Source organism: Dermacentor albipictus, chromosome 1, assembly GCF_038994185.2.
Source record: "Dermacentor albipictus isolate Rhodes 1998 colony chromosome 1, USDA_Dalb.pri_finalv2, whole genome shotgun sequence".
Classification (NCBI taxonomy): domain Eukaryota; kingdom Metazoa; phylum Arthropoda; class Arachnida; order Ixodida; family Ixodidae; genus Dermacentor; species Dermacentor albipictus.
Window position 1 is genome coordinate 313,805,052 of NC_091821.1, and position 14,561 is coordinate 313,819,612.

At 42.9% G+C, this 14,561-nt stretch overlaps 1 protein-coding gene and 1 long non-coding RNA gene across 23 annotated transcripts in view; one reads left to right on the plus strand and one right to left on the minus strand.

Annotated features, from left to right (window-relative positions):
- Positions 1–7,593, plus strand: part of mbl (muscleblind) — an 86,483-nt gene extending 78,890 nt beyond the window's left edge. For all 22 annotated transcript variants that reach the window (XR_010565200.2, XR_010565185.2, XR_010565192.2 and 19 more), the window contains one exon: positions 4,317–7,593. Coding sequence is in view for 19 of the 22 variants with exons in the window: in XM_065435584.2 (XP_065291656.2) it covers positions 4,317–4,435 (119 nt within the window). In the remaining 3 variants the exon portion in view is untranslated. The remainder of the gene's footprint in view (positions 1–4,316) is intronic.
- Positions 6,946–8,893, minus strand: LOC139054507 (uncharacterized). Its single transcript, XR_011511296.1, has 2 exons — positions 8,796–8,893; positions 6,946–8,711 (listed from the first exon to the last, which is right to left on the minus strand). It is a non-coding gene; the product is annotated as an uncharacterized lncRNA (long non-coding RNA).
- Between the last annotated feature and the right edge of the window lie 5,668 nt (positions 8,894–14,561).

Consider the following 14,561-nt stretch of genomic DNA (forward strand, 5'->3'; position numbering starts at 1 on the left):
ATTTTTGCTACTCCCTGGTAAATTTGTAGATGAAAATAGCTTTTACTATGTGTGGCAACCTGTATGTCCTCTGGGTGAAATACTCTCAATGTCAGCATGGAAGACCTAATTTTATTTATAATTATTCCTCAGAAATTGCTTACACCAAATTGTGCAACATAAAATATGCAAACCAGGTTATAACTTTCAATAAAGACCAAAGGTGCAAGTTTTATATAATCGAATGTCTTAGCTTGCCTTTCCAAAGGCCATAATGTGTCAAAATGCTAATTTTGGTGATGTAAGCCTTATTGTTACTCTTGCAGCCAATGTTTGAAGGTTGGCTGCAAAAGCAGGCTGGTGTTGACCCAGTGGTGCTTGCTATCTTCAACCCCTTATCAGACCTGTGGCTTCACAATGCAATAGTCAGCAAGCCACTGCCCCATGTGGTTATAGTAGGATACAACTTAAAGAAACAGCAGTTGGCAACCAAGGCACACAAACCACACAGGGTTGTTTTAGTCCTCCAGCCAATCACAGAAGCAAACAAAATCGTTGTCATGCAACATTTTCAAAATGGCGTTGTACATGATACCTCCAAAGTATCTGCTGTTCTTGAAGATTCTTTTCATTGGCGAAAGTGATGAGGTGTGCAACAGACATGGACAAAATGTATGGAGTCTGTGCATTTCACTGTTCAAAAGTCAGCGTTACAGTTGTGATTGCTGAGCCTGTTTTATTCATGAAACCTGAAGTAAAACTTGACAGTAAATAGTTGCAACAAAGCAAGCATTTTATTCCAGTTCAATAAAGAATTAGGCTCTCACTGTTACAATATAATATACAAGCAAAATCGTATAAAATTACGCGCTAATAATTTAGTTTTTGTTGTTGCCGCCTTATTTAGGTAACAGAGAAAGTTTGAAGCACAAACTATTTGCAGCTTCGCGGAGGAACAATGGGTGGCGTCCATGAGGGCGTGGGCAGGGCTTCACTGCAAACTTAAGTTGTTTCCGACTATAGTTGTGATGTGAATTGATTGCCGAGGTTTCTTTAACTCCCCTCACTACTTCTGGGCTGCTGGAGGCACCTCAGTGGGTGATTATAGATTAGTGTAATTTTGGTTACATGGGGTAACCTAGATAGATTACATTACTGGAATTCTAAACAAATAATTTAGTGGAGGCTTTGTAATTCAGAAAGAATGCAGAAACAAAAGATGGCGCTTTTAAGTTCCCACATCAGCTCTCGTCATGATGCAATCAGTTTTGATAATGTATGCTCAGGATTATTTAAGTGTCTGTCTGTTAAGAACTGCATTGCATTTAAGATTAGGCAAATACTTTGTGCTGTGTCTAGTTTTCTTGCACAGATAATGCTATGAAATCTGCAGCATCACACTAACTTCTACACGGTAGCTACAGCGCGACAGATACAAACAAAAGGGATAGAAGGGGACACAATATGGTGCTAGCAAAAACTGAAGTTTATTTGAATATAATATGGCCAGTGGCAGAAATTTTAACGAAATTTATGCCAATCCAGCTAACATAACATCTCAAGCTTTCACAAAGTTAAATCAATTTGAGTTGGAAAGGGTTTCGAATGCTGTTAAGTCGGAAAAAGGTATGCTTTATTATGCACCTTCTTCACTGTAGAAACACACAAGCTAGGGAATCTACTCGGAACCATTGTTGTTCATGTGTGTGGTGCGTGTTACATGTTGGCTGGTTTCTTCCAATAAACTTCAGTTGTTAGTCAGTGCCGTACTGTGTCCCCTTCTATCCCTTTTGTCCAGGTCTGTTTCGCTGTAGCTACCATGAAGCTTCACCAACTTGCCCAGTTTTCCATCTTACTTACTTCTGCTTAAAGAGAGAAAGCTCATTGTTAATTTTCCCCTCTATAATTAACAAGTTGTGCCAAAGAAATGTAAATAGAGTTTTGAAAGAATGCTGAACGAGTGTAAACTAATTTAATATTTTTCTTTGGTGCCCCTTTATGCTGCACTGAAATTTCAGTACATGGGCACTTTTGGGCTTTCCCCCATGCAGAATGCGGCCACTGCGATCAATTATAGATGAATCAGCAAATTTTCTTTTTTTCTTTTGAATAAAACAATTGAGTAGCTGATAAAAGCTGCTCTGACAAAGCACATAATAAAATCAATATGTATACCATATTTGCACGATTCTAAATTGTCCCCGAATTTAATGTGCACCCAATTTTTTCGGGCTTAAAGAAAATAACAATGCACATGAATGTAACATGCACCTGATTGTAATATGCGCCCAATTCATAAAAGAGAAATATAGTATATCCCGACATTTCTGATCAGAAAAAAACTAGATATTCAGAATTTTCACGGAAGAAAATTTTTTTCTTTAATGACCTTTCATAAGGATACCACAGATACCAAGAAAACAAGGTTGTATTCTCAAGCAATCGCTTTTAGGGATACTACTATCACTTTTTATGATTTTACGTGACTCAGCGTCAGACTTGTCAAAATATGCGGCCGAGAGCATTCTTAGCATTCTGCATAGAAAGTGAGCTTGGCCCAGTGTGAGAAATGCTAGTGGGAATATACGCCAATGCATTTGGGGTCGAGTCGCATGAAATTTCGTGAAAGTGACTGTAGTCGAGGACAACATGAACCCACAATAATGGCCACAAGATCGGGTTATAGATGGCAGCATTGTCGGTGCATTAGTGTGGATGAGCAGTCGGCGGCATGCATAGAAATGTACGTGGCAGCGATTTGCTGTGGACAATGGGGCTGCAGTGAAGTGATAATATATTGCCCCTTAATGCCACATTTTTGCACCAAATGCACTGAACATTCCTGCTATACATGAATGGAGTGCAAAACGCAGTTTCTGTTCCAGTACATACATGGTATTTTTTGTTTGTGCTTGGCTTGCGTTCTGCCCATTCTGTTGGAGCTGCTTTTGCACAACTAAACTTTCTGCTATTCTCGCAGTGGTTATAGCGATGCCTCTATTTCTGTACAATGAAGTTAAGTAGCTAGTTCTTGTGACTTCACCACTTGTACAGGGTGGTCTATGAAAGGGAACACGCAGAACATGTGTCCACAGAGCACCAGCAACACGCAGCAAGGGGAGCACATCCGTTCATAGTGCCATCTATTGGTGGCCAGAATAAGCAGACATGGCTGATAGGCAAGCGACTGCTGGACTCCCTCCTACGCCAGATGAATGCGTAGTGGGCGGGGCCTCCAGCGCAGCGTCTGTTGCTAGCAAACCACACTCGGTATGCTAGTGCACTGGAAATGTGGAAGTGCCAACACATGCCCGCTAGTTAATAGGTATTCCCAGCGTATTCTAATGTATAAGCATTCTTTGGCGAGTACACCAGTAAGATCTGTCTACCACGCAAAAAGTGTAATGCTGTGTATCTGCACAAAACTGCTTAATGTGTGAATTCACATTTAATCATTATAATAGTGTAAGTGTAGATGATTGGCAGCTTTATAAGCGGTAAGGAAAAATTGAAAAAAAAAATTTGATTAGCGATATAACCCATAGCGGTACATAGGGTCCACAGAAAATGCATGGGGAAGGAAGCCTATAGTAAAGGTAGGCCAAATGAAATGTGGGGATGGGCCAATTTGAAATGTGGGTGTAGGCCAACATAAACTTCGTTGTAGGCCAACTTGAAATTTGGAGTCGTCCCAACTTGAAATTGGGGGGTAAGCTTATGCACACTTTGACAACTCCAGTAGAATTTCTGCATACTTTTTTGCAGTATGTAGCTCTGGCTCCCCATTTCCCCACATAGCGTGAATAAACCTCACCTGAATCGGAGAAGCTTAGCACAGACAAGTGCAGTCAGGTCAAACTTCAACTTACTAGGTAATTAACCGTGATTATTTTGTTATTTAATTGGACTATTTATATATTGATGACAATCACATATTTAATTGGTTAGCCTCAATTAAGGCTATATGAATAATTAATTAGTATTACTCAATTAGGTCAGGCTAATCTCAAAGTACCATTAATTATTATTGTTTAGGCTTTGTTGATTTAACCTCAGTAACTATTGATTAGTCTAAAGCTTAACGTGAATTAATTTCAATTAGCCTCACTATTCTTAATTCTAGCAGGTGCTTGCCTATCGGCCATGTCTGGTTGTTCTGGCCACCGATAGATGATGCTACAAGTGGATGTGCTTTCCCTTGCTGCTACTTGCTGGTGCTCTAAGCAGCCCTAATATCTGTAAATGTTCTTGGCAGCAGTGGCCTGGGTTTTTTTTTTTTGTTGTTTTTTTCCTGCAACAGCAGGAGTATTAATGCAGAGTTCCCATCTCTCTTGCAGAGTTTGTCGAGGTGGTGGAAGGGAAGGTGACAGTGTGCCGCGACGCTGCCAAGGGTCGCTGTGCACGACCTCTGTGCAAGTACTACCATGTGCCGGCGCTGTCCCTGAGCCCGCTCTGACAGCGCCCCCCTAGTCAGGCTTGGGGGCCCCCCTGGTTGCTCGAGGCGCTGTGTTGACAAGACTACTCTTAAATCCCAGGGGAAGAAAGTGGCACACATGCCAGTCTGCAAAGTATTTGTTCTGTCAAGTTTTTTTTTCTTTGTTTGTTTGTTGTTTTCCAGATTTTTTACATACATACACACACCACCACCACCACCACCATGAACATACACATTTATAAATATATATATATATATATATTATATATCTATATTTTTTGTAATATCTGTAAAGTGTTTATGTAGCGTTTTGTTTTGAGACAAACTTTTAAGGAAGGGCCGTTTTCAATCGCGCTTTTAAAGTGTCCTATGAATTGACAAATTTTTTAATGAATTGTTATAGCACTTATTTGAACCCTTAGTGCAGACAATTTATGAGACATTTTAACATTGTATTTTTCATTGTGGGTGAATATCTGATTATATAGGCCACTACAAGATCATGTGCTTAACAAATCTTGTTGTGTAAATACAAGTAATTAATAAGCAGGTTGCTTTTTTAATTGTAGTTTTAGTGATCATGGCTGAGCAGGCTACTGCTGTGTATAGCCAAAAATTTTTACCGCTGGTTCAGTAATAACGAGGATGAACAGTGCTGTCGTTATTGTGAAGTTTTGTTGTTTGTGACTGACATGCCAAGACCAAAGTCTTTACAAACTTGAAACAAGGAAGGGGTGGACAAACCCACACCTATGCAAACATTACATCTCTGAAGCGCACTGTCTCTGCAGTAGCAAGGAACGGGAAAGTTCCTGGAGTAAAATTTATGTGCGCTGCTTTCCTTGTTAGACTTGGTTGTTGTCTGTTCAGACTAAGTTCTGGCAGAGCTTGTGCATTTTGTTCACCGTTTTCTTACATCGGTAGCACGGAGAACACTGTTTCCATAGGGGGAAAAAGGTCTTTCTGAATGCAGTCGTGGCCTTTAACCACTTTGCAAAGAACTTAGAGACTACAATGTGCAAGAGAGACACAATGTTGAATTAAAACATCTTTTTGCACCCATAGTAGGCCTCAAGAACATGAATGGGTGCATTTATTTCATCTCTGATCAAACACACTCCGTTTTGAACAAATATTCTTTTTTGTCTCGACATGCGGCCACAAGGCTTGCTTCTCTGAGCAGGCCTTGGTTGTGACTTAAATGCCATTACTTAGACAGAGGCCTCCGGCCTTTTTGCCCACGGGGATGGTGCTAATTTAAGGACAGTGCTACTGGGCATGGTCCGAGACCATGCTAAGCAACAAGCCTAGCCATTGCCCACAAGGTCACACAAGCAGTAACACCAGAAAAGCTGTGCTATACCATAGACAGGGTGGGAGCGGTCCTTGTTATGTGGGGGTCTTCTCATCACACTGCTTGTGTACATAGGCGTATCCCATTCACTGTTCATTTTCGTCTTGGTAGCATGGAAACTTCATTGTCCTTGATACATAGCATATGCATGCGAGCAAAAGAGATATTGTACACCTATATTTTTATGCAAACACACACACACTTTACTGTTCTGTGCCATATTGTTTTCTTTTGTAACAGGTTTATATGATTGCAAGTGTACTCTTTATCATATCATTGTTTTCAGTTTATGTATGTGCTTTTCTTTAATTTTAGAGTTGTTTTAGATGCTCTTGTGAAATCTGTGAGGTTGTTGCTGTCACAGGGAAGGGAGGTTTGTTGCTTTATACATTTCAATGTCCCGCATGAGTGCACTTATTTTTCTGGGCGCCCAAAGAGCAGCAGCACACCTAATGACAGGATTCCATCCTTTATTCAGTCCAGCTGTCCACGGCTGCATTTTGCCTGGCGTGAAAGGGAAGCTCGAAATGGGACCAAGTTTTGTCCTAGCCTGATGCAACCTGATTTGGCCGAGGAAAAGGGTCGTCCCAGTGTGGCACCTATTCAGGGGAAAAGCAGTCGTCCATTCTTCCTGGGAATCAAAACGTCCAAATCAAAAGCCTCACTAGCAGTGCGTACTACGTGGCAACGTTTGATCCGCTTTTGCCCCCTCGCATCCACAGGATTTGAGGCTACTTGGGCCTCGTGCCAGTCAAAGTAGTCTCGAAAATGTCAGCGGACGAGTCCAGATCAAGTATAAGAAATGGAAAACCAAGCAACATCAGAGAAACAGTGCCTTTTTTTGTAATATGCAGGAGTCTTTGTCATCGCTACGCCTGGCTAACCCCCATTGTTGCAGATTTCCTTCACTACACAGTAGCAGGCTTTATTGAGTTCTCCTCCTTTGGGTATATGTGTGTGCACGTCTGGCTTGCAAGTTCTGTCTCAGAGCCTGTTCAAAGAAGTGAGCAGGCAGTGGTTTGGCTGTTGGGCTCATAGGCCAGTGGGGAAAACTCGTCATACACCTGTACAGCCCCCCAACTCTTTGCTATAATGTGGTTGTCGGTGCTGTTTTGCTGGGTCAGAGGACTTCCTCGTAGCATCCTCGGGCCGTTGTTGTACTACTTTTGTGGAGTGATGTTCAAGGGGCCGCACTTTGGATGGAGGGCGCCACACATAGGCGAATGCCCTGCTATCGTGTGTTCAGGCTTCATCACCTGGAAGGGCTGTCTAGTCGGGGCACGGGCTGCACTTCCCTTCTTCACGATGCCCCTTGTCAGAGGCACACAACTTTCCTCTAACTTTATTAGTTGAGTGTAAAAAAAAAGAATGTGATATCTTTTTATATATATATATTATATATATATATTATATATATATTATATCGACATATATGAGAGAGAAAAGAAGATACAGTTATGGCATAGCAATTTGTCGTCTACAAATTCAACATGCCGCCGCCGCAGCCTCAGCAGCAGCAGCAGCCTCAGCAGCAGCCTTTGGAAATATTTCCTTGGTGCTTTGCCTCGGCAGGCCGTCTAGGAAGCGCTTGCGCCCCATGCACTTTTTTGCTTGATGAGTGAATGTGTCCTCTGATGCTGATGAATGTCCACTTTGTTGCAAGAGCAAGCTGGAATGAGCCAGCAGCCAGACGCTTGCCTCTCTGCTTTGGGCAGCCACAACGAAGTTGGCCGAGGGCGTGCCGTCCTCCTTTTTTCCACTCCCTTGTGCTTCAGTGTAGTTTGCTGTTTTTCTCATAGACAAATAAAGTTGCCTTTGTAATTGAGCTCTCCTCCTGTTGCGTTTCACTTTGCCTGGCTGTTATATAATATGTAATTAACAAGATATCCACAGTGCTTTCGGTGTCTTTCACTTCTTTCATTGGCTTGCCTATTTGGAAAAGGTTTTAATTTAAATGTACCTGCAGATAAAGAATGCAGTGCCTGTCAGAATTAGTCAGTTGTCTCCAAAAAGCCACTGAAAAGAAAAGATATGTCTTACGTGACTATATCATGCGTTTTTGCAAATTCCACAAACACTAAGTTTGCAACCCCTCATAAAAACTTATTGCTTGAACATGCAAACTTGTGTTGGATGCAGCCTAGGCCAGGATAATGTAATGATTCTATTCTATTTTCTCTTTGTTTTGTTAGTGATATCATGGGCAAAGTGCCACATGGATCACTGACATTGGCTGGCCTTAAATGGCGAATAACACATTAGAATCTAGAAAAGAAGATTTACATTATAGCGGCCTTGGCATGTCAGTTTCACCTGATAGTCTCGGTGTCTGTATGAAAACATGAACCTGACAGTGGACACCTTGAACACTTGGATCACTAATGAAACATTCAACTGGCTGCCTTCGAATGCTCTCTCAGTGCTGTTTAGATTCGGCTGACCGAAATTGAGCACCCTGAACAGATTCGTGCGGATCATTCATAGAGCCACACTTAGCTTGGAGTGCTTGAAGGCACTCTCACCTAGAGCTGGGAGTGTTACCGAGATCCGGCAATATTCCAATCACGTGGCTAGTCAGATTGCTCTGAAAGCGGCATAATGTTTGGCTGGGCCAGGCATTTCCTGGCTCCAATCTCGAGAAAGCTCTGCATCGCTGCAAATAGAGTTAGAGTGCTATAGGAACCAGTCAAATGTGCCATTAATAAGATCCATAAAAGAAAACGCTGCGATTGCTTTAGAGCATAGAGAACATATAAAATCCAGTTTGAGAAAAAGAATGTTTATTTAGGAAGACAGTGAGGTGTTCCTCCTGAGCAACGCTGGGCACTTGGGGTTCCTCTACTGGAGAAATGCTCTGAAGCAGCTGGGGCTTGGCAAAAGACTCCAACGTATATTGTATTTGGTGCAGTGGACAAACATGTCCAGATGTGCAGTACCTTGCATCTGTTATGGGTGAATTCAGGTCAGTGGTCAGTACCTCATGTAGACTTTTTCTCAGGGCTACAGGTTGAGTGATCTGCTAGTTACCTGTTGAATCCCTAGAGAGATCGGGATGATTATCTCTGGGTCTCCTCGCATAGTGCCAATAGGTGGTATCTCAGACGTGTACTTCGAGGGACCAAGCAGGTGCTGTACAAATGTTGCCTGAGGTGTATAAAATCGTGGTCATTGAACCCCAAAACCTAATGCACGCTGGGAAATAAAAATGGCTTCCTATCTCGTTGGTGATTTATTCATGTTTAAAAATGTTTGAAGAATAAGTACTTGAAATCTGCACCAGAAAGGGCAACAGTAATTCCTGGTGCAGCACATAATTAGCAATAAAGTTAGCAATAAAATTTGCAATAAATAGAACACGCCATAATTGGCAATAAATAGAACAGGCCATCATTTATAAGCTACTGCACCGGCTTCTTTTCCTTGCCTAACAATTGGCAAAAACGGATTTAATAGTTTCAGGAAACTTGAGCTTCTAGAAATTGTTTCGGTCCACCAATTACGCAACATGTACAAAATCGAGGTTGATGAGAATAGATGCAACAGGCTTAACACACTAAAAGATGCATGCAGGATCAGACTCAAGCTTGATGCAGTGCCATTCTAACCTGGCACTCCCAGACAATATCCTATTGCAAGGCATTGTCCATAGAAAATTAGATAAGTTGGAAGCTGAGGGACTCATTCATTGCAAATCAATATCTTGGTGCAGAAATTGCAGCAGTTAAAAAAAATCTTCAGGCTCTTGCCAACTGTGGGTCAGTATCACTGAAACAGAAATTCAGGTTAGTTGGTCTTGCATAAATACAAGTAAATCGCAGTGCATTATAGCAAAGGGACGAGTGCAAAAACAAGACGTAGAGGGTGCCATGCGTGTTTCATTTCTGCAGTGCTTTGCCTGTGTTGCACTGATTTACCTATGTCAGTGTCGCCTACTTGCTTATTAAGTTTTATTCCATGGATACCACATGCTGCCCATCTTCAAAGTACTCGGCTTGCGGAGTACTTGCCACGACAGCCCCATTTCTAGATGCTGCCAAAATCTCTAGTTTTAAAACCTTACAACTTCCTTCCCATGCCTTTTGGTCAATGCTGTTTCTGTCACCTACCATGTGGCATCGCATCATTGCCCTCAGTATTTAGAGACATGACAATTGTAAAGGCTGCTGAAGCAGCAGCAAGACCAAACATTCATGGTGTTTACGCAGTCCTTGACCCAAGATGTAGTTATCAAACTTGGAGATTTGAACAAGCCCTTTATGAGCGAGATGGACGCCAGCAGTGTTGGCACTGCAGTTATGTTCCTGGAAGCAGGCCTGTCTCTTATGTCGGAAGGGTGCCGACTCGGTCAGAGCAGCATCATGCAGTCAATGAGTGGGAGTGCCTGGCAGTGGACAAGTTTGTCCTACTTTGGATTCAAATATTGAAATTCACTGCAACCACACATCATGGTCCAGGATTTGGCACAGAATAAGCTTCACCCAGAGTCAAGTAGTGGTTTCTTTAGCTGCAAAGATTCAACTGTAAAATTAAATGTCGAAGGAGACTTGCAAATGTTCAGCAGATGCCTTCAACAGAACCGTTCTTCAATGTAAAGTGACAGCATGCTTAAAAGTATTTTCCATAGCTGCATCAGAGCTTGAACCACTGATCAGCTTTAAAATTGCCTCGGTGGTGAATGCTGCTCTCTTGAGTGACGCAGGTCAGCATATCGATTTCAAAAAATCGCAATGCACTGTTGTCAACACTGAAAGTGGTTGCACAAGAGACAGATCCCCCAAGCACCGACCCTTATAAACATCATATGAGTGTATTGGCTGAGATGACAGAACTGGAAGCCAGTGGACTACTGGTACAGTGCAGAAGCAACAGGATGGCACCACAATTCCAAAACCACAATTGCAAAATCAGCCTCGGCACCTTGTACTAAAAATGGCACATGACCACCTTGTTGGAGGCCATGCAGGCTTTCTTGAGACACTGAAGCACATCTCAGTCTAGTTTGTGCGACCTTGGGATTCGGACTGATTGTGTCCAAGTATCTGTAATGCTCTGTTCTCTGCCAAAACACTATTACTCATTGCCAGAAGCCTGAAGGCCACATAAGTAGTTAGTGGGTCACAGCTCCCATTGAAGAACTGAGCATTGGCATTGTGGGATCTCGATCTGTCACCAACACCTCTTGTTCATAAGCTTTAAAGTGAAGCTTTCTTTGCCTAGTTCCCCTTTTCCCTCATCCTGGTTTCCTGTTTGTTGTTTGGTATCTTGCCAAAAAGACCAATCCCAGATCAGCCTAGTAAACTAGGCCGATATTGAAGATAGTGATCAGAACTAGGCCCGTCCCAGAGATAACTTGTTTTCACGAGGGTATTAATGTGGGTTGATCCTGCAGGCAGTGCAATCCTGATGATGCTGTCGTATGGAAGTCTCTTAGGTGTAGCATGTAGAGCTAGCACTCTGGGTTTAGCATCGGTGTCTAGCCAAGTAGACATAGTGGGATTGGTTCACCACAGCTGTGGCACTGAAAGGGAAAGCATGAAAAACATTCATGGGAAAAAAGAAGAAAAAGAAGTATTTTAATGATTGGAAAATGTAGAGAGGTCAGCCGGATAATGGAGCATCTGGCCTGCTACTCTACGTAAGGGAAGGGGAAGAGGGGAAGAAAAAGGGTCACCATGGGGATGATAATGGGAGGAATGAGGTGAAGGACACATTACACAACTGGTATCACAGGCGTGAGTCCAGGCCCGTGTCACCTAAGAAACGTGAAAGTGCACGCATTGTCTCTGTCGTCTGCCAACTCTGTGGCCATGCGCCTAGCAAGAGGTCCTCCGGCAGTGGTCCATTGTGTAAATGTCTCAATGTATCTGCCATTGTCAGTCTTTCGCGTGCATACTCGGGGCACACCACGAGCACATGTTCTATAGTCTCTACAGCGCCACACACTGAACAGTCTGGGGAGTCTGTCCGTCCAATAATGTGCAAATATTTGCGCGTGAAGGCGACGCCTAATCGCAGTCTGTGCATCAGGCATGTATGAGGGCGTGGAATTTCACGCAGAATAGGAAATTTCCTATTGGGATCCAGCCTTTTAAGGCGGACGTGACGAGCGTCTTGGCTGGGCCCGGTATCTTCTCGTTGCACTCCTCATTAATTCCGACAGGAGGCATGTGATGTCCTGTCTGGAGAATGGCACTACAGTTCGCAGGCCATTGCTGAGGGCGTGCCTTGCTGCAGCATCGGCCATATCGTTACCGTTGAGCCCACAGTGTCCCGGGATCCATTGGAACACTATGCGGTGGTGTTTACATTTACATTTAAAATTAAAATTTAAAAGAATATTTACAAAGGACAATGCTAATTAGACTCAATGGGAGGCCCCCATGGTTGTGTTGATCATGTGGTGGGAGTCAATGATCAATGGTGGGTTTTGTCAGATGTAGTGCTTAACATGCATTGCCATGTTTAATACTTCTCTGTACATGAACCACTGCTCACAATTCTTCTATGACAGTTCTCCACTTGCAAAACATTGCATTAGCATCGGACAGGACTAGCAAGTGGTGCACAAAAGCACAAAAAAAGCTTTGTTGGTTTTTGCCATTTGCTTGTGTTTTGCACCATTCCCTTCAAGGAAGTCGCCTTACCAACCGCTCAGATTTAGACCTTAGTGCATTGCAATAGCTTACATCACATTGCTGCATCCACAACGCATACCATGACGCCATGTGATCTTCTGTATTTAAGCACAAAGGGTATAAATAATCACATAAGTTGACAATAAAATATATTGAATTCATCATGCATCTCTTTGCAAAAGGATTATAACAAAAAAAAAAGCATTGCCTAAGAAGGATCCAAATGCATTGGATCTGCCATATTTTTTGTTATTATCATTATTATTATTTTTTGTGTGTGATTGACAAGTTCACATTCCCCTAACACTTTTCTATGCGAATGGGAACAAGCAAGAAGATTTTGGAATGTATGCACGTCGGAGTGCCCAAGCTTTTTTCCATTGCAATGCAGCTGTGGCTATCACAAATGTTTGTCATGAGGGGCAACATTCATACACACTAGGGCATCAAGGGACACTGTACAGTGGTCTAGAATGAGGTTGAGTGGGCTGGACGGCGCTCTCCCCCTCTGCATGTGGAAAAATTGTGCGAGGTTGCTGCAAGCGAACTGGATTGGGGCGTAGACGCACTTTGCAGCATATTCAATATTCAATGTACTTCCGCTGCGAGCGCCGAGGCCAATTGCACATTGTACGCTCTTAAAATAATGCTTTATTTCAACTGCAAATTTATGTTTACGCTATTGTGCCAAACATATATATATTTGAGGCATGGATTGTACCACTGAACGTTTTATATTTTGCTGTCATTATGAAGTACATTGTCTGATAGCAAGCGAGAGTGCTTTGCGTGGATGCAGTTTTTGTTGTGGAGAACTTGCACAGTACATTTGCTTAAATGTTGTTATATGCTTTGGTACACCCATGGCTCTTGCCGGCTATTACCAAGTGTAATTTTAGCTTGGTGAACTGCTGCCTAAAGGCAACACATAATTTTCTCAAAGCAGCCAACGATCTGCAACATGAAGCTACGTAATGTTTCACGCCCGCTTCTTGTTGGTGGAATATCAGGTACGGACAATAATTGAAGAAAACTATATTATAGTGAAATAGACCAGGTTAAGTGCATGACACGAATAGGAACAAACAACCAAACTTCTCGGTAAATGAAATTCATGACATATATCATTATCATCATCAGCCTGTTTTATGTTCACTGCAGTATGAAGGCCTCTCCCTGCGATCTCTGTCCTGCGCCAACCGAAAAATTATCAGATACTCTAAATGAACTAATTTAAAAAGTGATAACTTTCGATTGGAATAAGCGTGTTCACAGTAACAAACGCGGCACCACCATGGGAGTGCGCACAGCAGCTTTGTCCGACGGCCTGTGGCTGGAGCCCTATCATGGGGAGGCCCCGCCCAGATGACCGAAGCGCGACGGCCGATTGCCTCCGCGACTAAAATAGTCCCGCTCGAAAAACCATGCTCCTTACAAACCTGGGGCGAGAATACGGTCGAGGCAGGAAGGTACAAAAATGCTTCATTCATCGTTTTAAATAAATGCTCTTAGTTTTTAATAGCATAAAATTTATATTTTTTGGTTTTGTGCTTTCACAATTTCACAACACGTGCTACAGCTTGCGCGTGCAGTGAGCACTGGTGGATAGCAATCAATCGACGGTGCTACACAACGCTCGAACACCGTCGCTAGACGCTCGGCTATCTCACTGCTGACAATGATCGTTCACGCTAAGTTGACGGCGACAAATCTTTGCGTTGAAGGCTTCTGCAAATATTTTCTGTTGAGACACTCGTAAGTTTGTTTCATGCGGGCACACCTTTCTGATTTCTCCATAGAATGGTTTTGCTCGATCACTTAAACCCGTCCGTCGAGAAACGCAGCGACACACACGAAAATGCCCGCCGCTAACAGTAGGCACCAGTCTTTGGAAAACTTTCCTCGTCGTAACTTCACTCGGGAGCGAAATAAAACTACATGAAACAGACACGCAGGATGTGTGTTCGTAGCGGTCGCCGCGGGATCCTGTTTTCACACAAAGCGTAGCGCAGCGCCAGCGATGCTCGCTGCAATGTTCGTTCCCCGGATCACGGCTCACAATAAACGCACGCGGCACAAATGCCGCATCGTAAGCTCGTAGTAATATTTCCGGCGTGATAGACCATCCCAAACAGTTCTGGAATTTACTCTGACGAGG